We start from the raw sequence: 24,120 nt of genomic DNA, 5'->3' as shown, positions 1-24,120 counted from the left end.
TTATCGTTAATCTCAAATGAGAAAAAATAAAATAAAAATTAATACACCCGGCCGAAGTCATAGCGATGCGTATTCTGTTCTGAGTGTAGCCCGGCCTCCAGGGATGACGATTCATCCCATGTGACAGCTGAAGCCAATAAAAGGCTGCAACAGTCACATGGACTACAGCATCATCGCAGGAGGCCTGGCTACAGAGACACACAGAGACACACACAGAGACAGAGACAGAGACAGAGACAGAGACAGAGACAGAGACAGAGACAGAGACAGAGACAGAGACAGAGACAGAGACAGAGACAGAGACAGAGACAGAGACAGAGACAGAGACAGAGACAGACAGAGACAGAGACAGAGACAGAGACAGAGACAGAGACAGAGACAGAGACAGAGACAGAGACAGAGACAGAGACAGAGACAGAGACAGAGACAGAGACAGGCTACGGTTGGGAGTATTAGCTTTTTTAAAAAAAAATTCTGCAGCCTTTCCGCCCAAAAAAACTGCACCAAAATTTGGTGCCGTTTATCAGGTGAAATTTCCTGCGGTTCTCAGGACGTATACACTGTGTAGTTTTACGTATCCACCCTGTGTGTAACTTGTAATTTGCAAAATCATGCGGCCATAAAGGGTGTATTAATTAATGGCCGCACGATTTTGCAGATAAAAGGGACGGTTTACCCGCGTTAACGTGCGGCCATGAATTAATACACCCTTTATGGCCGCACGATTTTGCAAACAACAACAACTTACCCCCTATTCATTCTCTATGGGAGCGCCGGAAAAAGCCGAACACTGCACTCTGCTATCTCCGGCGCTCCCTTAGAGAATGAATGGTGCGGTAGTGCGCATGCGAATGTAAGCGGAATACCCCTTAACGAGGTATTTGACAGCCACTCCTACATAGTGCCAGCGCGGTTGTTGGCCGCGTTGCGACAGTGTGAGGGCCGCTCCGTGTGGCCGTACCTTAAAGAATCCTCTCTCACACAACGCCAAGTTCCCCTCCCCATGATTCATAATAAGCTCCTACACCACAAAATATACAGAAGTCCCCCTCCCCACAAAATACATTTATAAAGAATCCCCCCCATACTCCTATAGCATTTAGGGCAATGTCCCCTCACCTTCAAAATCGATCTGTAAAGAATCCACACACAAAAGCACCTATAACCTAGTCTCTCCTCCCCCACAAAATCGATCTTTGCAAAAAAACAAAAAACACATCACTTAAAGGAACAGTGTCACGAAATTATTTTTTTTTACATCAGTTTGGTTTTAGTGTTTTATTAAAATCTTTTATATTTGTGTGTTTGCGTTTTACTTTTTTTTTGATTTTTACACTTATTCTTCCCTATGGGGGCTGCCATTTTTTTTTCCATTTCTGTATGTGTCGATTAACGACACATACAGACATGGAATACGGCAGCTACAGTCCCATAGTGAATGCGAACGGGGCCCGTTCCATTCACTATGCTGTACGCCGTCTGTGTGGGAACGGCGCATGCGCCGCTCCCACACAGTCCAAGTTGAACTGCGCGCCGTCCGGCGCCATTTTCCTGTAGACCGGACTTGTGTACTTGGAGCGGCGGTAGCGGACGGACCGGAGGGAGTGGCGGCGACTGGAGCAGGTAAGTTATTACTATGTATGTTCTTGTTTTACTGTGTGTTTACTACTGTATGTTAACCTACTACACTGTGTGTTAGCTCAAAAAATGGCGACACACAGTGTAGGAGGTTTGACCGTTCAATCCCCTCGTTTCTCCCGGCACTAGCCAGGATAAAGGAGAGGGGGAATCTTAGAGCGAGTGAGTTTTCCCAAATTTTGCAGCATAAAGCAATGTGGTTGCTTTACCACATGCAATGCTGCAATTTTGGAAATTGCTCCATCTAGTGACCAGCACTGGGAAATATTATAAATTAGAATCTAATTTATAATATTTCCTGACTAGTGAAAAAAAAAGGTAAAAAATTAGAACACTGTTTAATCATCTTTACACTAACTGTTCAATTAAAAAAAAAAACAAAAAAAAAAAACCTCGCAACACATTCCCTTTAAAGCTCCCTCTTTCCTCCTCCCTCACACAGCACATAAATAAACATGGATTAACCTAAAGCTGCTGCTCTTACCGGACTCCGGAGCTCCGTGGAGGAGTCTTCACTGTTGCAGCAGCACAGCAGGAAGGAGCTGCGGGAGGCTCTGAGTCTCGGACTGTGCAATACAGGCTGTGCTGATTGGTGGAGCAGACAGAGGACCCTGCTGCTCCTCCAATCAGCACTCACTTCACACAGCAGTGGAGAGGAAGGGACATTTCTCCTCTCTGATGTGCGGCTCGTACCCGCTGGTGCCCCCCTTACAGCATGGCGCCCGGCGCCCTGTGCGACCACACGTGTCGCACATAGCTAAGGCCAGCCATGCACAGCTAAACCACTATTTGGAAGAAATTGATCAATTTCAGGCTACTTTTAACTCCTTAAAGGGCAATTATAATGTGGTGACAGAGCCTCTATCTCCTATATAAGGAGATCGGCGCTGTAATGTAGGTGACCGTAATGCTTTTCATTTAGAAAAACAATCTATTTTAAACTACTATGAGCGATTTTTAGCTTTATGCTAATGAGTTTCTTAATGCTCAAGTGGGCGTGTTTTTACTTTAGACCAAGTGGGAGTTGTACCAGAGGAGTGTATGACGCTGACCAATCACCGTCATGCACTTCTCTCCATTCATTTACACTGCACTAGCGATATAGATAGTTATGTGCAGCTACATACACAAACATTACTGCAGTGTCCTGATAATGAACAAATATTACCTCCAGCCAGGACGTGATGTTTATTCAGAATCCTGACACTTCTGAATCTTTTCTGTGAGATTCCAGCAAGGCAAGCGTAATCTCGCAAGATTACGATGTAACCTGTCATTTCAAACGAGATTACGCTTGCCTTGCTGGAATCTCACAGAAAAGATTCAGAAGTGTCAGGATTCTGAATAATCACGTCCAGGCTGGTAGTGATGTATATTCATTATCAGGACACTGCAGTAATGTTAGTGTATGTAGCTGCACATAACTATATTGCTAGTGCAGTGTAAATGAATGGAGAGAAGTGTATGACACCGATTGGTCAGCGTCATACACTCCTCTGTACAATGCCCACTTGGTCTAAAGTAAACACGCCCACTTGGGCATTAAGAAACTCGTTAGCATAAAGCTAAAAATCGCTCATAAAGTGCTTTAAAATAGATCGTTTTTCGAAATAAAAAGTATTAGTCACCTACATTATAGCGCCGATCTTCTTATATACGAGATAGGGCACTTATGTGGTGACAGAGCCTCATTAAGCTTACACGACGAACACGTACATAAAAGGGTGTTGCAGAAGCTGTGCCAGTGCGATCAACAGCAGGCGCCCGGCAAAGATTGACAGCCGGGCTTCTGCTGTAACAGCCGGTATCAGAGAAACCACTGATCCAAGCCACTAACCCCTTAAATGCCGTGGTCAATAGTGACCGTGGAATCTAAAAGAGCTTCACTGGGAAAGAGGGCCATCAGTCAGAAAGCTTTAAAAAAATAAATAAATTGCTTGGTCCTGAAAGCCCAAAAATAGGCGTGTACTTAGAGGGTTACAGCATATCACACCTGAACAAATGTAACCTAGGTAGTAAAATTGAGATTACTTGAGCAAAGGTTTGCATTTTAAACTAAAAAAAGAAAAACACAATTCCAGTACATACACACTGAGATGCAAAAATAAAAATTACATTTATTATACATATTTTTTTTAATACAAAAATTTTATAGATACGATTGCCCTGGTTAATACCATAAGGCTGGGTTCACACGACCTATTTTCAGGCGTAAACGAGGCGTATTATGCCTCGTTTTACGCCTGAAAATAGGGCTACACTACGTCGGCAAACATCTGCCCATTCATTTGAATGGGTTTGCCGACGTATTGTGCAGACGACCTGTAATTTACGCGTCGTCGTTTGACAGCTGTTAAACGACGACGCGTAAATGGACTGCCTCGGCAAAGAAGTGCAGGACACTTCTTTGCCACGTAATTTGAGCTGTTCTTCATTGAACTCAATGAAGCACAGCTCAAGATTTACGAGCGTCTCAGACGGCTCGCAAAATGCGAGGAGGAGCATTTACGTGTGAAACGAGGCAGCTGTTAACAGTCTGTCTTTTCACACGTAAATGCCTCTCATCGTGTGCACATACCCTAAATCAGTCACACAAAAACTGTGCATTAAAAAATACCAGCCAAATCACCTGGCCGGGCTATCAAGAAATTGCTAGAACCACAAATTATAAATGGTGAGAAGAAGGAGATAACATCCTTCAGGATAAGCAGCATTATGTTATAGGACCCAAATTATACACACACTAATAAATCCAGGAATCTAACATACGACATTATAGTATAGACCCTGAATGATGGAAGTTCGAGAAAAAAAAAAAAAAAAAAAGAGAAAAATCCAAAACCACCACATCTATTCATGAAGCATATGTGCCTAAACGTATCCAAATTAGTACTTTTTGGGCGAATAAGGTGCCAGCCCTCGGCTTAAGACCGTTTACAACTGCGTCAAAACGTTCAGTTGTTCTGCTCCATCATAGGAGTAGAACAATGAAAAAACAGAGCCACCGGATCGGACCCATGACGGAACCTTGACAAAAGCCATTGACTTTAATGGGTTCTGTTAGGTTTCCGTTACAGAGTCCGTCGTTTTGCCGGACAATATAGCGCAGCAAAGTGAATGATCAGAAGAGAAATCTAAATCAAGTCAATATTTGGTGTGACAACCCTTTGCCTTCAAAACAGCATAAATTCTTCCAGGTACACTAGCACAAATTCATGGATTTTGTAGGATTATAGTCAGGTGTATGATTAACCAGGTAATCAAACAGGTAATATTGATTATCATTTTCATATGTAGGTTGAAACAGTCATTAACTGTAACAGAATCAGCCGTGTAGGAGGCTTACACAACTGGGTGAGGAACAGCCAAACTCTGCTACAAAGATGATGTTGTGGAAGACAGTTTCAGGTCATAGCTCCACCATGGCAAGACCCATCACAGCAACAAGAAACAGGCTAATTATACTGCAACAGCAAGGTCTCTCCCAGGCAAAGATTTCAAAGCAGGCTGGAGTTTCAAGATGTGCTGTTCATGATCTTTTGAAGCACAAAGAACTGGGCAATGTGGCGGGCCATAGACACCATGGTTGGCCAAGGAAGCTTAGTGCAGCAGATCAAAGACACATCATGCTTACTTCCCTTCAAAATAGAAAGATGCCCAGCAGTGTCATCAGCTCAGAACTGGCAGAAACCAGTGGGACTCAGGCAGCGGAGGGCAGCTGAGGGCTGGGGGCGTCCCTGCTCTGCCAGGTGAGATCGATATTAGTATCGATCTCACCCGTTTAACCCCTCAGATGCGGTGTACAATAGTGTGCACCGCATCCGAGTGGTTTTGGAGAGAGGGAGGGAGCTCCCTCTCTCTCCCTCCCTCCCACCGACACGATCGCCGAGTGTGTGTCTCCCACGGCAGCCGGGGGCCTAATAAAAGGCCCCCAGGTCTGCCTGTTGTGAATGCCTGCTAGATCATGCCGCAGGCATGACCTAGCAGATGCCTGTCCGTTTTAAACGGACAGGCAGTATTACACTGCAATACAAAAGTATTGCAGTGTATTATAAATGCGATCGCAGAATCGCATATTATAGTCCCCTAGTGGGACTAGTAAAAAACAAAAAAAAAAAAAGTTTAATAAAGTTTATTTTTAAAAAAACAAAAAAAAAAAAAACAGCTTTTCCCCTTACAAAATGCTTTACTATTAAAAAAAAACAAAATAAAGTTAAAAAGTTGAACATATTTAGTATCGCCGCGTCCGTAACGACCCGGGACTATAAATCTATAACATTATTTAACCCGGACGGTGAACGCCGTAAAAAATTTAATAAAAAAAAAACTATGGAAAAGTTGCTGTTTTCTGTGAATCCTGAATTTAAAAAAAAAATGTGATAAAAAGTGATCAAAGAGTCGCATCTACTCCAAAATGGTACCAATAAAAACTACAAGTCTTCCCGCAAAAAAGCGTTTAAAGTAGTAAAACATACAAAAACTATACAAATTTGGTATCGTTGCAATCGTAACAACCGCAGAATAAAGTTAGTGTTATTTATATCACACGGTAAACGGCGTAGATTTAAGACGCGAAAAAGTGGCAAAATTTCAGGTTCTCTATTTCCCCCCAAATAAAAGTTAATCAATAAATAATATGTCCCCCAAAATGGTGCTATTAAAAAATACAACTTGTCCCGCAAAAAACAAGACCTTATACAGCTATGTCGAGGCAAAAATAAAAAGGTTATAGCTCTTGGAATGAGACGATGGAAAAACTTAAAAAATGGCTTTGTCATTAAGGTTTAAAATAGGTTGGTCAGTAAGGGGTTAAGGAAGCTTACCTCCACAGAAGATCTGTGGTTAGTTCTCCAAGGTGTTTGGAACAACCTCCCTGCAGAGTTCCTTCTAAAACTGTGTGCAGGTTTTGACAGCGGCGCGTAAAAAAAAAAAAAAATTACCGTCGTAAGACCCATTCTAATGAATGGGCAGATGTTTGCCGACGCTTATGAGCCGCATTTTCGGACGTAGTTCGGGGCTAAAACGCCCGAATTACGTCCGTAAATAGTGTGTGAACCCAGCCTTACGCATTCGATATCATGTACCACGAAGGCAGTAGTGTACTACGCAACATGCCCATGCCCTAAAATATATGTTGGTCTCACCTCTAGGGAATTAAAGGTACGTGTAAGAGAGCATATGTCTGACATTAGACGAGCAGCCAATGAGGAAGTTATGGAAACTCTAAAACTAATACCACGACACTTTAAGACACATCTCTGCGATCCAACCAAATTAAAGGTGAGAGGGATTGATCATATTGTAACCAAATGTGAGAGGAGGAAATATTAAACAAAAATTAGCGCAATGTGAAGCTCGGTGGATTTTGACCCTTGGGACAATGCATCCATTTGGTCTGAACGAATCTTTGAATTTTGCTCCATTCCTCTAACCACAGACTCCTTGCGGGTCCATACACACACACCTTTTATATTGGTAACTACCCTCCCTTGTTTTTCTTCTTTACAAGGTTTAGATATCCAGTCATCTTTACTATTAGGGTATGTTCACACGACAGCGTCCGTAACGGCTGAAATTACGGGGATGTTTTCAGGAGGAAACATCCCCGTAATTTCAGCCGTAACGGCATGTGCAGGCGCTTGAACGCCGCGTCCATTACGGACGTAATTGGCGCTGCTGTTCATTGGAGTCAATGAATAACGGCTCCAATTACGCCCCAAGAAGTGACCGGTCACTTTTGACGCGGGCGTCTATTTACGCACCGTCATTTGACAGCGGCGTGTAAATATACGCCTCGTGTGAACAGACAAACGTCTGCCCATTGCTTTCAATGGGCAGATGTTTGTCAACGCTATCGAGGCGCATTTTTCGGACGTAATTCGGGGCAAAAACGCCCGAATTACATCCGTAATTAGTGTGTGCGCGCACATACCCTTAGTCGTCAGGTTATATATGGACGGCGTGGGAAGATACAGAAGTGAAGAAACTGGACTGATCTATATCTCGTCCTATTACACTATGAATATGTATGTGTTTGCATTATATGGGGATTAATGCAGACTTATATGTGTAGCTACTGTTCTTGACATGTGTGTTCCTGTGACTGTGTGCATGCGGTTTTCGCGTGTGCGCTTTCACACCTGCACTTGATTTTGGTTATTTGTCCATATACGTTTGTTCTGCCTTCTAGATATATATGTTTATATTTTGTTGACACATGCATGTACACCACATAATGCTTCAGTATATTGCATTATTACTCTTTATATTCACCATTTTCCTTTCCCCCCATTCACTTTCACCTTTGTTTGTTTTTTGTTTCCCCCCCCCCCCCACACCTTTTTACATTATACATCGGTACCCTACTTATTTAGGACCGTCCTATTTGTTTATTTAAGCATCACCTTTATTTATCCTATCATATATTAATAGTTTTTATTACATATCCTTGGCTGCCATTATTTCAGTAATACATCGTATTTTGCATTTCCCCACTTGTTCTAATAATGTACACCGATACACATACCGTGACATCGGTTATAAAAAATATATGCTGCATTTTCAGGCACGAATGCGGGTCCCGCGAGAGGGATGGTGCGCTGGTGAGAAGGGGGGGGGGGGGGGTTGAGTGGCTCACGCACCTTTCGGCCACTGTCTCCAATCGGGGTTGGATGTGGCAGGAGCCATCTGTACCCCCGGCCTGTCGCCGACATTCATCTCCTGCTGGCCCCGCATGATTGGATTATTTTCCAAACACACTTAATAGAAAAGGGAGGGTCCTGCTGGGCAGACGCCACCCCCGAACGAAGGCATCCGCCGAAACGCGCGTCGGGTCTGGCGTCTCCCCTATGTGGTGATCATGAACCTGGGTATGTACTTTTATCTATCCATCTAGACATTTGTTTGTCATCTTTCTGGATCTAGGTTGCATCTTTTTGCTTCCGAGTCCGGATTACTTGTTGCTCATGCCCTGCATACGTTACACTTTTATACCAAATAATGTTGTTCCATATATAGGAAGCACCTTATATTGCACACAAGCACTTTATATATGCACTGATTCATTACTGCATGCTAGGTGCAATGAGTGTGTATATATATATATATATATAAAAATTATGTATTTACCTCATGTCTTTAATACATTTGTTCATACCTTGTTAGTATTACAAATATATCCTGCATAGGTGGATGCAATTTTAACATTGCATGACTGAATTTTTAATTGTATTTGTATCTGTGTTAATAAAAATGAATTTCTATTACTCATTACGTCTGGGTTAATATTTGACCACTTCCTCTATAGGTTTCTTCGTATGTCTTTGGTCAAAGTACCAAGCTATACTTGGTTTATATATGGCTATCCTTTAATGGTATACAACCGTTACTTAAATCTACGTATTTGATACTATATACTGGTATAGATACACTACCGTTCAAAAGTTTGGGGTCACTTATATTTATCAAATGAGTTGCAAAATGACTAGAATATAGTCAAGACATTGACAAGGTTAGAAATAATGATTTTTATTTGAAATAATAATTTTCTCCTTCAAACTTTGCTTTCGTCAAAGAATGCTCCATTTGCAGCAAATACAGCATTGCAGACCTTTGGCATTCTAGCTGTTAATTTGCTGAGGTAATCGGGAGAAATTTCACCCCATGCTTCCAGAAGCCCCTCCCACAAGTTGGATTGGCTTGATGGGCACTGCTTGCGTACCATACGGTCAAGCTGCTCCCACAACAGCTCTATGGGGTTTAGATCTGGTGACTGCGCTGGCCACTCCATTACAGATAGAATACCAGCTGCCCGCTTCTTCCCTAAATAGTTCTTGCATAATTTGGAGGTGTGCTTTGGGTCATTGTCCTGTTGTAGGATGAAATTGGCTCCAATCAAGCGCCGTCCACAGGGTATGGCATGGCGTTGCAAAATGGTGTGATAGCCTTCCTTATTCAAAATCCCTTTTACAAATCTCCCACTTTACCAGCACCAAAGCAACCCCAGACCATCACATTACCTCCACCATGCTTGACAGATGGCGTCAGGCACTCTTCCAGCATCTTTTCAGTTGTTCTGCGTCTCACAAATGTTCTTCTGTGTGATCCAAACACCTCAAACTTCGATTCGTCTGTCCATAACACTTTTTTCCAATCTTCCTCTGTCCAATGTCTGTGTGCTTTTGCCCATATTAATCTTTTCCTTTTATTAGCCAGTCTCAGATATGGCTTTTTCTTTGCCATTCTGCCCTGAAGGCCAGCATCCCGGAGTCGCCTCTTCACTGAAGACATTGAGACTGGCGTTCTGCGGGTACTATTTAATGAAGCTGCCAGTTGAGGACCTGTGAGGCGTCTATTTCTCAAACTAGAGACTCTAATGTACTTGTCTTGTTGCTCAGTTGTGCAGCGGGGCTTCCCACTTCTCTTTCTGCTCTGGTTAGAGCCGGTTTGTGCTGTCCTCTGAAGGGAGTAGTACACACTGTTGTAGGAAATCTTCAGTTTCTCGGCAATTACTCACATGGAATAGCCTTCATTTCTAAGAACAAGAATAGACTGTCCAGTTTCACATGAAAGCGCTCTTTTTCTAGCCCTTTGGAGAGTTTAATCGAACCCACAAAGGTCAGTTTTATAGCTCCTCTAAACAGCAAAACCGTTTACAGCGGTGCTAACATAATTGCACAAGGGTTTTCAAGTGTTTTCTAATTATCCATTAGCCTTCTAACACAGTTAGCAAACACAATGTACCATTAGCACACTGGAGTGATGGTTGCTGGAAATGGGCCTCTCTACACCTATGTAGATATTGCATTAAAAACCAGACATTTGCAGCTAGAATAGTAATTTAGCACATTAACAATGTATAGAGTGTATTTCTGATTAATTTAATGTTATCTTCATTGAAAAAAAACTGCTTTTCTTTCAAAAATAAGGAAATTTCTAAGTGACCCTAAACTTTTGAACGGTAGTGTATATCCATTTCCATTTATTGAAATAGCGCATTAGTACATATTGGTGATATATACAGAAACAAAGGCATATCATTAAAAACATTTCATTTAGGGTATGATCACAAAATTTCTGCAACTTCAAAATCTGTTCCATACATCTGAATGGGTTTGTTTGTGTCCTATTCAAATGAATGGGACCTGTTGCAGAAATTCCTGAGAGTTAATGTACTCTTAAACTGTATTTACCTCCTTAGTGAACTAGTCTCACCTTTGAAAAATTATCTATGGACTCCTTTAGTGTGCGCTCAAATTCCATCATTCCTGTGGGAGTGGTTTAATGCTGGCTCTTTAGTGTCCTGTACTCAGAGAAATCAGATATTAACAAATGCTGTGGACAGAAGCTCAGGTTTCACAAACATTGAACATAGGTTAAAGTTTACAGCTATTCCACATGTAATATTTAACTTAAACAGAATATGCTCTAATAATGCCGTAACGTTCTGGCTATAGATGCTGCTGGACTCAGCCCGTGTCAATATTGTTTCAGCATCATCTGTAGTTTGTAGTGTTGGTCAGTAGTACTGTCCAACTCAAAATTGTTCTTGGCTGTCTCAGGCCGGAGGGCGTATCTACAGGATGTGCAGCAGCAGAAGTCCCACCTGGGCCCTGCTTCCATAGGGGGCTAAAAGCATCTCTGCCACATAAAGATACATGGTATGTGGGGTGCCTAGATACACTCCTCATTCTGCAAAATTTGAATTATACATAAACCACCAGTTTTACGGGTCATCGGGACCTATAGTACAAAAGCTCAGATGTGCCAAGAGCAGTTTTTGTGCAAAACAAGCATAAGCCAAAATGTACAACTCTCCCCCCCCCCCCCACTAGGAAAAAAAAAACCCAAACTGTCTGAAATGGCATAATGAATCTCCCCCATTGTATAACATCTTCTATAATGGAGATTACACAAGACAAAGCATGTAATATTTCTTTGCTGTAAAATAAAAGTATAATTTGGTTTGAAATGCTGCCTTTGTAAAATTTTATTTTGCAATCTATTAATTATTGTCATGGCTATGGGGCATGTGGACCCACTGGGCCACTCCGCCGTAGTGGGAGTAGCAGCTGGTCAAAAAAAATGTCAATGACCGTCACCAAGGAGAAAGTAACTGGGTTGCTGGATCATCAGAAGCAAGCTAGCACCTGCCTATTGGAAGTTGGCTTGTGCCGGACTATCTAAACTAGTCTCAGATACTGGACTTGAACACAGAAGTTGTTTTGGACAATGGACTTGATACAGAAACTGGACTCAGATACGGGATGCAGCAAGGGAACCATTTGCATTACAAACACTGGGAAGACTACATTGCTCATTGTGCAAATGGTCCCCTAGTGTTTTCCAGTTCCCAGTGTTCCCATTCCTGATACCTCTATCCTATATCCCATGCTACCTTGTTCCTGTGCCATAGAGAGTTGGAGTAGTGTTGTGCCGTATGCTACGCCTGTTGTGTTACACCACGCCTGGTGTCTGCCTGCTGCCAAGATCCCATCCGAGCTAACCATTATTACGGTCTGTATTACCACAGGTACCCTTATTCAAACTATAGACTTGGTATCCTGTTTGATAGATTATTCGTGGTGTTGTATATCCCCCACCTGGATTATTGTAAATTCACTTCTCCGTAGTATCAGAATAAAGAAAGAGTAGATCCGGAGTACTAAAATATAACTTTTACTGGTATAGGTAAAAAATAATGAACAAACATGTAAAATAACATGAGGATCCTATCTGCCAATACTGCATACAGATATTTATTTTCCATCATTTCGGAATATTGTCAAGATTTCTATTGACAGCGATAAACAGCAATAAATCAGTCCGCCTTTTGTATGGTTTCCTAATATGAATGGTGCTTGATTTTTGGATCACGTGGAAAAAATGTAAAAAAAAAACAAAAACAAAAAAAAACAGTGGGGCAATTGCCCTCCTACCCCGTATTTGGTTGGTAGTCCTCCACGTAAATGTGTCCAGCGAAATATATTGTATCCTCTCTTGGATGGTGGAAAACGACAGGTAATTCTCCCTACGCGTTTCCTGCTGACCAGGCAATTCCTCAGGGGAGATTGGACATTACTGCTTCATCGACCTAAGTCAGGGCTTGCTGCTTGAAATGTAGCTGTCAATCTTAATGGAGAGGAGTGCTCAATAATTTAGAGCATGTTGAATCAGAGAAGCAGTTGTTTTCAATGTGCTGCTCGGCTGTCATTTCTTGCACGAGGGAAAGCTCGATTGGAGCAAGTTTGCAGTGGCAAAAGGAATCCTTAAGTTAGAACAATCTTGCAGTGGCAACGATTATATCCTTCCTGGTAGGAGGTAAACAAAGAACGCCTGTCCCTGGCGTGTGCCGTCAGTGTACTGAGGGAATCCCTGCTTTTTATGCTAGATTATTTCCCCTGGCCCGTCCCACCCAACACACCCCCTTGTGACGTAACAAGGGAGGTGTGTGTTTGATGTGACAGATCTCTCCTCCCCGCGACTGAACGCACGCCGGGCATGAAAATCATGCCACGGCTGTGCGAGCAGCCGCGCCGAGAACGTTTGTTGTAAATTGACAGCTACATTTCAAGCAGCAAGCCCTGACTTTGGACATTACTGCTTCATCGACCTATCTCCCCTGAGGAATTGCCTGGTCAGCAGGAAACGCGTAGGGAGAATTACCTGTCGTTTTCCACCATCCAAGAGAGGATACAATATATTTCGCTGGACACATTTACGTGGAGGACTACCAACCAAATACGGGGTAGGAGGGCAATTGCCCCACAGTTTTTTTTTTTTTGTTTTTTTCCACATGTGATCCAAAAATCAAGCACCATTCATATTAGGAAACCATACAAAAGGCGGACTGATTTATTGCTGTTTATCGCGGTCAATAGAAATCTTGACAATATTCCGAAATTATGGAAAATAAATAAATATCTGTATGCAGTATTGGCAGATAGGATCCTCATGTTATTTTACAGGTTTGTTCATTATTTTTTACCTATACCAGTAAAAGTTATATTTTAGTACTTTGGTATCCTGTTTGGCCAGCTGCTATCCCACTACGGCCCAGTGAGTCCACACACCCGCCGTGACACTGATAAACCCCCTCTCGAGGTTCTCCTTGACATATGCCAACATGTCCTAGGTTTCTGGCAAGGAGAGAGGATAAACCCGTCCACAAGGAGGTGAAGCTTCAGGGAGCAATTTAATTGGACAATTGTAGGGACGATGGGGAGGAAGAACCTCAGCCTTGTAACGTCCACAGCGGCGGACTATCGTTATAACTTGTTTTGTATTTCCACAGCGTAAAGCTTTACAATGTAAGCCTATGGGAAAAATATTCCGTAACGCAATAAATTGAGAAATCTGTCTTGCAGGAATATTTTTTCCATTGAACAGTTCTCCGCAGCAGAGATTTACAAGGCAAATACGCCTTGTGAGACTGCACCCTAAGGGTAAGTGCACATATAAAATAAAAAAACAAACATCTGAAAATACGGAGCGGTTTTCAAAGGAAAACAGCGCTTGATTTTCAGTAGTTTTTTTAATCAAACTCGCGTTTTTTCACTGTGATTTTGATGGCCGTTTTTCTAGATATTTTTCTTTGGAGTAAATGAAAAATAGCTCAAGAAGTGATCTGCACTTTTTCGCAGCAGTTTTTTTACACGGCTGTTTGAAAAAAGGCTACGTAAAAAAAATGCCCTGTCGGAACAGAACCCCGTTCACACTGAGGTTTTTTTTACTAGTTTAACTTAGAAACCGCATCTGAAAACGTGCTAAAAATGGACGAAAATGCCTCCCATTGGTTTGAATGGGAGGCGTAGGAGTTTTTTCCCGCAAGCGGAAAAACCATCTCGTGGGAGAAAGGAGGGACATGCCCTATCCTCGATAGTTTACGCCTCGGACCTCCCATTGACATGAATGGGAGGCAGAGAAAGCGTATTTCGCAGCGTCTTTTGCCCGTGGCTTTCAATGGCAGCGGGTGAAAAATGCCACGAAAAACGCAGCGAAAAGCGGCGTGCATGCAGAGAAAAATCTGCCTCAAAATTCCAAACAATATTTTGAGGCAGATTTTCCTCCTGCAAAAAAAAACTGTGTGAACCCAGCCAAAAAGGGGTTTGAAATGCTGCTACCTATATTGAGTAGCTCCAAGTGTATTTATCTGAAGTGCTTACAGGAAATTAATTTTAAAATTTGCTACAGAAAGGTTCTCTGTACTAATTTTAAAATAATATAATTACATTTATGTTTATTTTATTACTTCTATTCTGGAAAGTCTTTCTCCATTAATATTTGAAATTAAATAATGTGCAATGTTCAGCAGTGGAAGATTAATAAAAATGTGTCCCTCATCTAATACTTGTGGGTTGCAGACTTCTTTATATATTAAAAAAACATTATGTGATAGAAAATGGGAAGTATTTCCCCTTGTATTGCTTTTTTATCCCTTTCAGGACCGAGCTCATTTTAGCCTTCAGGACCAGCCCCATTTTTTTTTAAATCTGACGTGTCATGTTATGTGGTAATAACTATGGAATGCTTTTGCCTATCCAAACGATTGTTTTCTCGTGACATATTGTACTTTATGTTAACGGAAAAATGTGGTCAATAAATTCATTGTTTATTTGTGAAAAACACCAAAATGTAAAGAAAACGTGCAAAAATTATGATTTTTCAAATTTTGGATCTGCTTGTAAAACAGATAGTACCATACAAAATAGTTACTATTTCACATATTCCATATGTCTACTTAATAATTTGCATTGTTTTTTTGAACATTATTTTGTTTTTCTAGGAAGTTACAAGGCTTAGAATTTTAGCAGAAATTTCCCACATTTTCAAGAAAATTTAAAAAGGCTATTTTTCAAGGACCAGTTCAGTTCTTAAGTGGCTTTGAGGGCCTTATGTACTAGATAGACCCCATAAATCACCCCGTTTTAAAAAAAACGGCACCGCTCAAAGTATTCAAAACAGCATTCAGAAAGTTGCTTAACCCTTTAGGCGTTTCACAGGAATTAAATCAAAGTAGTATTTTTTTGGGCAAAATTCATTTGTAATACATTCTTTTTCTCTAACACAGAAGGTTTTACAAGAGAAACGCAACTCAATCTTTATTGCCCAGATTCTGCATTTTTCAGAAATATCCCACATCTGGCCCTAGTGTGGTAATGGACTGAAACACAGGCCTCAGAATCAAAAAGGAGCACCTCGTGGATTTTGGGGCCTCCTTTTTTTAGAATATATTTTAGGCACTATGTCAGGTTTGAAGAGGTCTTGTGGTGCCACAACAGTGGAAACTCCCCAAAAGTGACACAGTTTTGGAAACTACATACCTCAAGGAATTTATCTAGGGGTATAGTTAGCATCTTGACCCCACAGGTATTTTGCTATATTTATTGGAGTTTGTCTGTGAAAGTGAAAATCTACTTTTTTTCGGAAAAAATATAAATTTTTTGTTCAACTTTTTACAAGGAATAAAGAATAAAAAGCACCCCACACCTTAGAGCTATTTCTCCTGATTACGGCCATACCCCATATATGGTAATAAAATGCTGTTTGGACCCATGGCAGAGCTCAGACGGAAAGGGGCGCCATTTGAATTTGAGCGCAGATTTTGCTGGATTGGTTTTCAGCGCTAGGTCACGTTTGCCACGCCCTGAAGGGACCAGAACAGTGGAAACACCCCACAAGTGACCCCATTTTGGAAAGTACACCTCTCAAGGAATTTTTCTAGGGGTATAGTTTGCATATTGACCCCACTTCTTTTTGCTGAATTAAGCGGAACTAGACTGAAAATGAAAATCTTTATTTTTTTTTATTTTTTTAAAAACATAGAAATGTTTAAATTTTTACAATGAATAAATTCAAAAAAAATCACCCCAAATTTTGTAAAGCAATTTCTCCTAATTATAGCAATATGCCATATGTGGTAATAAACGGCTGTTTGGACCCACAGCAGGACTCAGAAGGGAAGGAGCAATATTTGGCTTTTGGAGCTCAAATTTAGCTGGAATAGTTTTTGGCTGTCATGTCGCATTTGCAAAGCCCCTGAAGTACCAAAATAGTGGAAACACCCTAAGGGCGGATTTACACGAGCGTGTGCATTTTGCGCACGCAAAAAACGCAGCATTTTGCGTGCGCAAAAGGCACTTAACAGCTCCGTGTGTCATGATCATATGGTGCGCAGCTGCGTGATTTTCACGCAGCCACAATCATTATGACAGTCTGTTTGTAAACAGAAAAGCACGTGGTGCTTTTCTGTTTGCAATCATAGTTTGACTGCTGTTGTGCGAATCACGCACGTCCCACGGAGGTGCCTCCTTGTGGCATGTGTAATTTGCACGCACCCATTGACTTCAATGGGTGCGTGATGCGCGAAAAACACAGAAATATAGGACCTGTCGTGAGTTTTACGCAGCAGACTCATGCTGCGAAAAAAATCACTGACAGTCTGCACTGCCCCATAGACTAGCATAGGTCCGTGCAACGCGCGTAAATAGCACGGGCGTTGCACGGACGCATTACACGTTCGTGTAAATCTGCCCTAAAACTGACCCCCATTTGGAAAACTACACCCCTTAAGGAATAGATCTAGGGGTATAGTGAGCATTTAGACCCCACAGGTCTTTTGCAGAATTTATTAGAATTACGCCGTGAAAATGAATATCAACATTTTTACCACAAAAATGTTTAATTTTTTCATTTATCATTTTCACAAAAGGATAAAACGAGAAAAAGCACCCAGACATTTGTAAAGCAATTTCTCCCAAGTACGGCAATACCCCACGAGGTCATAAATGGTTTTATATTATAAATTAATTAACTCTTTCAGGACTGATCCATTCTTTGCTTTTTCCTTTTAGTTTTTCCCTTCCCGCTTTCCATGAGCCATAACTTTTTTTTATTTTTCTGTCAATAGAGCGGTGTGAGGGCTTATTTTTTGCAGGAGAAGTTGTAGTTTCTAGTGACACCATTTTAAGTACTGGGCAGCTGAAAATAAAATTCTTCACGGGCTGAAATTGGAAAAAAGCTGCGATTCCTCCATTGTTTTTTGGGTTTAATTTTTACAGCTTTTACCGTGCGGTAAAAAACGACAGCTTTTTTCTGAGACTTAATACGATTAAGGGGATACCAAAATTTATATTTATATTTGACTACTTTTACAAAGTAAAAACTAACAATGTTAAAAAAAAAAAACAAAAAAAAAAAAAAAAAAAAACACTGTTTCACCACATTCCAAGAGCCATAACTTTTTTAATCGATTGAGTGGCGTGCGGGCTTATTTTTTGCGTGACACGCTGTCGTTTTTATTGGTACCATTTTTTGGTACATATAACTTATTGATCACTTTTTATTAAATGCTAAGGTGACTAAAAAACAGCGATTTTGGTGTTTTCAATTCTTTATTTTTTACGGCGTCCCCCATGCAAGTTAAATAATGGTATATTGTAATAGCTTAGACTTCTACGGATTCAGCAATACCAATTTTGTTTATTGGTTACATTACTTTAGAGGAAAAATGGGAAAGGTTTTATTTTTTTGACTTTAAATAGATTTTTTTTTTCACAAATAACTTTATTTACTTTTGTTTTTACACATTTTATTTGTCCCCCTAGGGGACCTAAACCAGCGATCATTAGATCGCTGGTACAATACACTGCAATACTAATGTATTGCAGTATAATGTCATTTTTACAGGCTCTAGTAACAGCGCGATCGCTGTTCCTGTCCATTAGTCCCGGGTGTCAGCCGTAATACATAGCTGACACCTGCAGCATATGGAGCGGGCTCAGCGCATGAGCCCGCTCCGTATATAACCCCCCCCCCGCACCACGACAGGCTATTAAGTCGCGGTGCATGAAGGGGTTAATGCGCAGCAGATGGTGCAAAGTGAAAATTAACATTTTCCACTTATATGCCATTTTAATGCACAATATGTTGTGCCCAGTTTGTGCCACTTAAGACAAGTACCTCATACAATGATGAGCGGGTTCTCTCGGCTATAAAATGTCATGTGGACGTAAGCTGCTGTTTGGGCACGTTGAAGGGCTCAGAAGTGAGGCAGCGCCATTTGGCTTTTGGAGCGCAGATTTTGATTGGTAATAGTTCTGTTTGGGGTTTTGCTGGTATTTCATTTTATAATGTGGGGGCATATGTAAATTGGGCAGAGTACATCAGGGCATAAGAGGGTATAATAATGCAGTAAATAATAATTTATAGATATGAGGCCAGTGTCGCACTGATAAATGGTGCCCATACTTTTGGAATGCTCTGCACAATTTCTGTCGCTATATTCTGAGAGCCAGAACTTTTTTATTTTTTCTCCACCAGAGCTGTGTGAGGGCTTATTTGTTGCGGACAATCTGTAGTTTTCATTGGTACATGTGAGTTTTTGATCACTTCTTATTTGATTTTTTTGGCAAGCAAGGTGACAATGTTTTTTTATCTTTTTTTTTTTACAGTGTTCACCGTGCGCTATAAATGACACTTAACTTTATTCTGCGAGTCGATACGATACTTTTTTTTATGCTGTATTGTGGCATTTGCGCAATAAAATCTTATATATATATATATATACTCTTTTCTATAAAATAAATTTTTTGTGTCATCATATTCTGAAAGCCATAAAGTTTTTTTCTTCAGTTAAAAAAAAAAAAAAAAAAAAGCTGTGTAAGGCCGGATTTACAGGAGCGTGTGCGTTTTGAGCGCGCAAAAAACGCAGCGTAACGGGCGCACAAAAGGCACTTAACAGCTCCATGTGTCATCACCATATGATGCGCGGCTGCGTGATTTTTCCGCAGCCGCCATCATTATGACACTCTGTATGCACGTGGTGCTTTTCTGTTTTCAATCATACTTTTTACTGCTGTTGCGCGAATCACGCGCGTCCCACGGAAGTGCTTCTGTGTGGTGCGCGTGATTTTCACGCACCCATTGACTTCAATGGGTGCGTGAGGCGCGAACAACGCACAAATATAGGACATCATGCGTTTCACGCAGCGTACACACGCTGCGTGAAAGTCACAGACTGTCTGCACGGCCCCATAGACTAACCTAGGTCCGTGCGACGCGCGTAAAAATCACGCGCGTTGCACGGACGTATTACACATTTGTGTGAATCCGCCCTAAGGACTTGTTTGTTGCGTAACGGGTTGTAGTTTTTATTGGTATTATTTTGGGGTACATACGAGTATATTTTGGAAGGGGTGGTGAACAAAAAAAATATATAGCGATTCTGGCATGGTTTTTTGATTTTAAATGATTTTTTTTGCGAGGTTCACTGTGCGGTAAAAATGATATTATATTTTTATAGATTGGGTCGTCACGAACCTGGTGATACCAAATGTGTACTTTAACATTTTTATTTTTTTCCTATGATAAAAGACTTCCTATAGGAAATTTTTTTTTTTATTGTTACATACATTTTTACACTTTTATAAAACATTTTATTACTTTTCACTGTTTTACTTGAAGACCTGCAGCACTGATAGGTAATGTAATGTATTATATACGGTCAGTGTGACGGTGAGGTTATGTTCACACGACCTATTTTCGGGCCGTAAATGCCCATCGGAAGCAGAATGCCTCCAAACATCTGCACATTGATTTCAATGGGAAAACGGCGTTCTGGTCCGACTGAGCATTTTTCGCAGCGTTTTTTTACGCGTAAAAAAAAAAAAAAAAAACGGCCGCGCAAAAGTGCAGGACACTTCTTGGGACATTTTGGGAGCAGTTTTCCATAGACTTGTGAAAAAAAAAAGCTAAAAAAAAAAAAAAATGTCCGCGAAAAACTGCGAAAATCGCGAGTGGCATAATAAACGACTGAAAATCAGGAGCTGTTTTCTCTTGAAAACAGCTCAGTTTTTTTTAGACGTTTTGGACTCTGCGTGTGAACATACCCTGAGAGTCACACTGACAGGAAGCCTATGAGGACCAGCCTCTTGCTGGTCCTCACAGGCTTCCATGCATGACAGACCCAGCACCCGCAATCGGTCCCCGGGAAAGTTTGTTGTAGCAACAAACTTTCCCTGCGATCACATGATTGGGACCTGAACCGATCAGGTATCCGGGACCAGAGGCAGTGGTTAACAGCACGATCCGGGTGTCAGCGCTACTCTGAGACTCCTGATCGCGCTTTTAACACCCACCATGAATTCACGTCGGCGCTGCACAGAGCCCAGCAAGTGCCGACGTGAATTTACTGTGTGCGGTCGGGAAGCGTTTAAAGGCATATATCAATGTCTAACAAACACTATATGGACCCAAAAAATTGCCAAACCTACACATTACACCTACAGGAGCTTTTATGACATCTCATTCTAAATCCACAGGTATTAATATGGAGTTGTTCCCCACTTTGCAGCTAAAACAGCTTACACTCTTCTGGGAATACTTTTTACAAGATTTTGGAGCGTGTGTTGGATCTTTTACCCAGAAGAGCATTTTTGCTCTTGCAAGAAGATTCATCCAGAAGAGCATTTTTGAGGTCAGACACTGATGTTGGATGAGAGGGCCTGGCTCACAATCTCTGTTCTAGTTTATCTCAAAGGTGTTCGATAGGTTTGAGGTCAGGGCTCTGTGCGAGCCAGTCAAGTTCATCCACACCGAACTCACAAACCATGTCTTTATTGACCTTGCTTTGTGCACTGTGGCACAGTCATGCAGTAACAGAAAAGTTGGAAGCATAAAATTATCCAAAATAACTTGGTATGCTGAAGAATTAAGATTTCCCTTCACTGGAACTAGAGGTCCTAGGCCAACCACAGAATAAAAATTCCATAGCATTATCCCTACCCCACCAAACTTGGCACAATGCAGTCAGGCAGGTAGCGTTGATTCGTCACTCCACAGAACACGTTTCCACTGCTCCAGAGTCCAGTGGCTGCGTTCTTTACAACACTCTATCCACGCTTGGCATTATGCATGGTGACGCAAGACTTGCATGCAGCAGCTCGGCCATGGAAACCCATGCTATGAAGCTCCCAGCACACAGTGTTTGTGCTGATTTTAATGCCAGAGGAGGTTTAGAATTGCAGTTATTGAGGCAGCAGAGCGTTGGTGACTATTATACACCATGAACATCAGCACTCGGTGACCCCAGTCTGTAACCTTATGTGGTCTGCTACTTCAGGGCTAAATTGCGGTCGTTTCTAGACATTTTCCCGTTGTGATAATAGCAGGCACAGTGGATCGTGGAATATCTAGGAGGAAAGAAATTTCACGAACTGACTTGTTGCAGTGGTGGCACCCTGTTACAGTACCACACTGGAATTTAGTGAGCTCTTGAGAACGATCCATTCCTTCACAAATATTTGTAAAGACAGGCTGCATGGCTAGGTGCTGGATTTTATACACCTGTGGCAATGGGTGTGTCCCAATACTTTTGTCCATGTAGTTTATATACAAGTATTATGCTATGGAAACTATTAGGACATGCCCACATGCTAATCCCGTATTCTTTGCTGCTGAATTCTTCTGCACGTTTCCTATGTTAAACCATCAGTTTTATGTCCTAGCCTTAAATATTATGATTGTCTACTCTAGAAGGTATTATTTAGTGCATGTTATGCTTTTAGGTTGCATCAAATATTTTTATATTACACAAATACAAATCTAATTTATATGCAGCATATACGTGACTCAATGGTTAGTAGAAATCCATCTAATTGACCAAACTACCAGTCTAGAATTGCTATATCTCATAGGTAATGCCGCTCTTGCAATGGCATTGACTGAACTAGTTAGAGACAAGATCTGAACTTTAACACAACTCCCCGCCTGAGTGTTAATCAGAAGGATCAGAGACAAAACTCTTTTGACAATGCAGTGTAGAGCTCAGCATGAAACTAGCAATTCTTATAAATAGCACAGTACACCAGCATAAATACATCCATTTTTATCAGCAAAAAAGCAAAAATGTAGTTTGCAGTTATAATTGTTTCTTACCTATCAAATGCTTTGCTGTGTGAGCAGTATATAGTGATCTATTTGCCTTGTACTTGAGCCCCAAGGAGTTGAGATGGGAGGAGATGTTTTCAGTGTTTAAGTAGGCAGAACCGCCTTCTTTTTTTTTTTTTTTTTTTTTAAAGGGGAAAGGCATGGATTAAGAAAAATGTAGCATGCTATATCACAAGATATAATAGTTACTATCAAAAACCTTACCTTACCACAAGCTACTATGAAAAAAATTATTAACGTATTAATGTAAGATACTTATTTGTATATACAAAACTAATTTAAGAACGACTGCATTAGGCGTTTTTTACATCTGCAGTGCTATTTCCGTTTTTCTGTTCAATTACAGGAACAGAAAAACGTAAATAACAGTGGTGCCGGATCCGTCAATAACTTTATTGGGTTCCCAACATGTTACGGTGTATGTGACTTAACCGGAAAAAATAGCGCTGCATGCTACGTTTTTGGTCTGGCAAATATGACGGAATCTGCAATAGAGGCTCCTGACAGACTTTTACACAGATCTGAACATAACTTCAAACATACAAAAACCACAAAGTTAAAATCAACATCATATTGTCTATGGGTTAAAAATGAAAGGGGTAATTAAAGGCAGATGGGTATGAAATGCCTATATATACCATGATAATTGGGATGGGGTGGAGAAAAATTAATCTTCTATTCACAATCTAGAATCTGGACTAAAAATCGGTTAAGGGGTTATTCCCAAGTTGAGTCAAATTATTATTTTTTTGACATTCTAAGCTGGAATGAAATAATAAAACATTTGCTGTGAAAATTTTTAAAAAAGTAATTCCCTAACTAGCTTTTTTTTTTAAAACTTGATAACTCAGCTAATGCTGGTTATCTTTTCTAAAAAGGGGCGTGAGCGGCTCGATGTAAAACAAGCCGCTCTTCATTGTGCGCGCTCCCGACGTTGCTAGATACTGTATTTCTAGCAGCATCGGGAGAATGTTCGTCTCAATCAGGCATGGTAAGCCTGGTTGAGCCGAACACACCGTGAAGTTCAACAACACGCAACCATTCCATGCAACACTCTATTCACCCCGTTTCGGCAAGCCACTTCTCCCCTTGCAGCTAAGCTGCACCCCCCTATGTAATATATTTAGTCGCCGCACCGGTCCTGCATCAGCACACGGCGAACAACATAAAAGATAAAAAAACTCACCTAAGACGTTCCTACGGAGATCTGAATGGTTCCGTCACTATTCTTCTTAGGGTATGTTCACGCAGCAATGCTTAATATGTCTGAAATTACGGAGCTGTAACGTTTTTACAAGTGCACGCGTTTTTCGCGGCGTCTTTTATGAACGTAATTGGAGCTGGTTTTCATTGGAGTCAATGAACAAACGGCTCCAATTACGTCCCAAGAAGTGTCCTGCACTTCTTTGATGCAGCCGTAATTTTACGCGCCGTCTTTTGACAGCGACGCGTAAAATGACAGTTCATCTGCACAGAACATCGTAAGACCCATTGCAAGCAATGGGCAGATGTTTGCTGACGTATTGGAGCCGTCTC

The 24,120-nt window shown here is 41.2% G+C and overlaps 1 protein-coding gene across 1 annotated transcript in view; it reads right to left on the bottom strand.

The window, feature by feature from the left end:
* Positions 1–22,628, bottom strand: part of LOC142652785 (enoyl-CoA delta isomerase 2-like) — a 46,323-nt gene extending 23,695 nt beyond the window's left edge. Inside the window, exons 1-2 of the mRNA XM_075828463.1 lie at positions 22,573–22,628; positions 10,852–10,939 (exon numbers count right to left, since the gene is read on the bottom strand). Of these exons, the coding sequence (XP_075684578.1) occupies positions 10,852–10,902 (51 nt within the window). The 5' untranslated portion in view covers positions 10,903–10,939; positions 22,573–22,628. The remainder of the gene's footprint in view (positions 1–10,851; positions 10,940–22,572) is intronic.
* Between the last annotated feature and the right edge of the window lie 1,492 nt (positions 22,629–24,120).

Source organism: Rhinoderma darwinii, chromosome 5 (genome assembly GCF_050947455.1).
Source record: "Rhinoderma darwinii isolate aRhiDar2 chromosome 5, aRhiDar2.hap1, whole genome shotgun sequence".
In the NCBI taxonomy this organism is placed as follows: domain Eukaryota; kingdom Metazoa; phylum Chordata; class Amphibia; order Anura; family Rhinodermatidae; genus Rhinoderma; species Rhinoderma darwinii.
The sequence above is the reverse complement of the archived record's forward strand: the minus strand, read 5'-3'. Positions and strand labels throughout refer to the sequence as shown.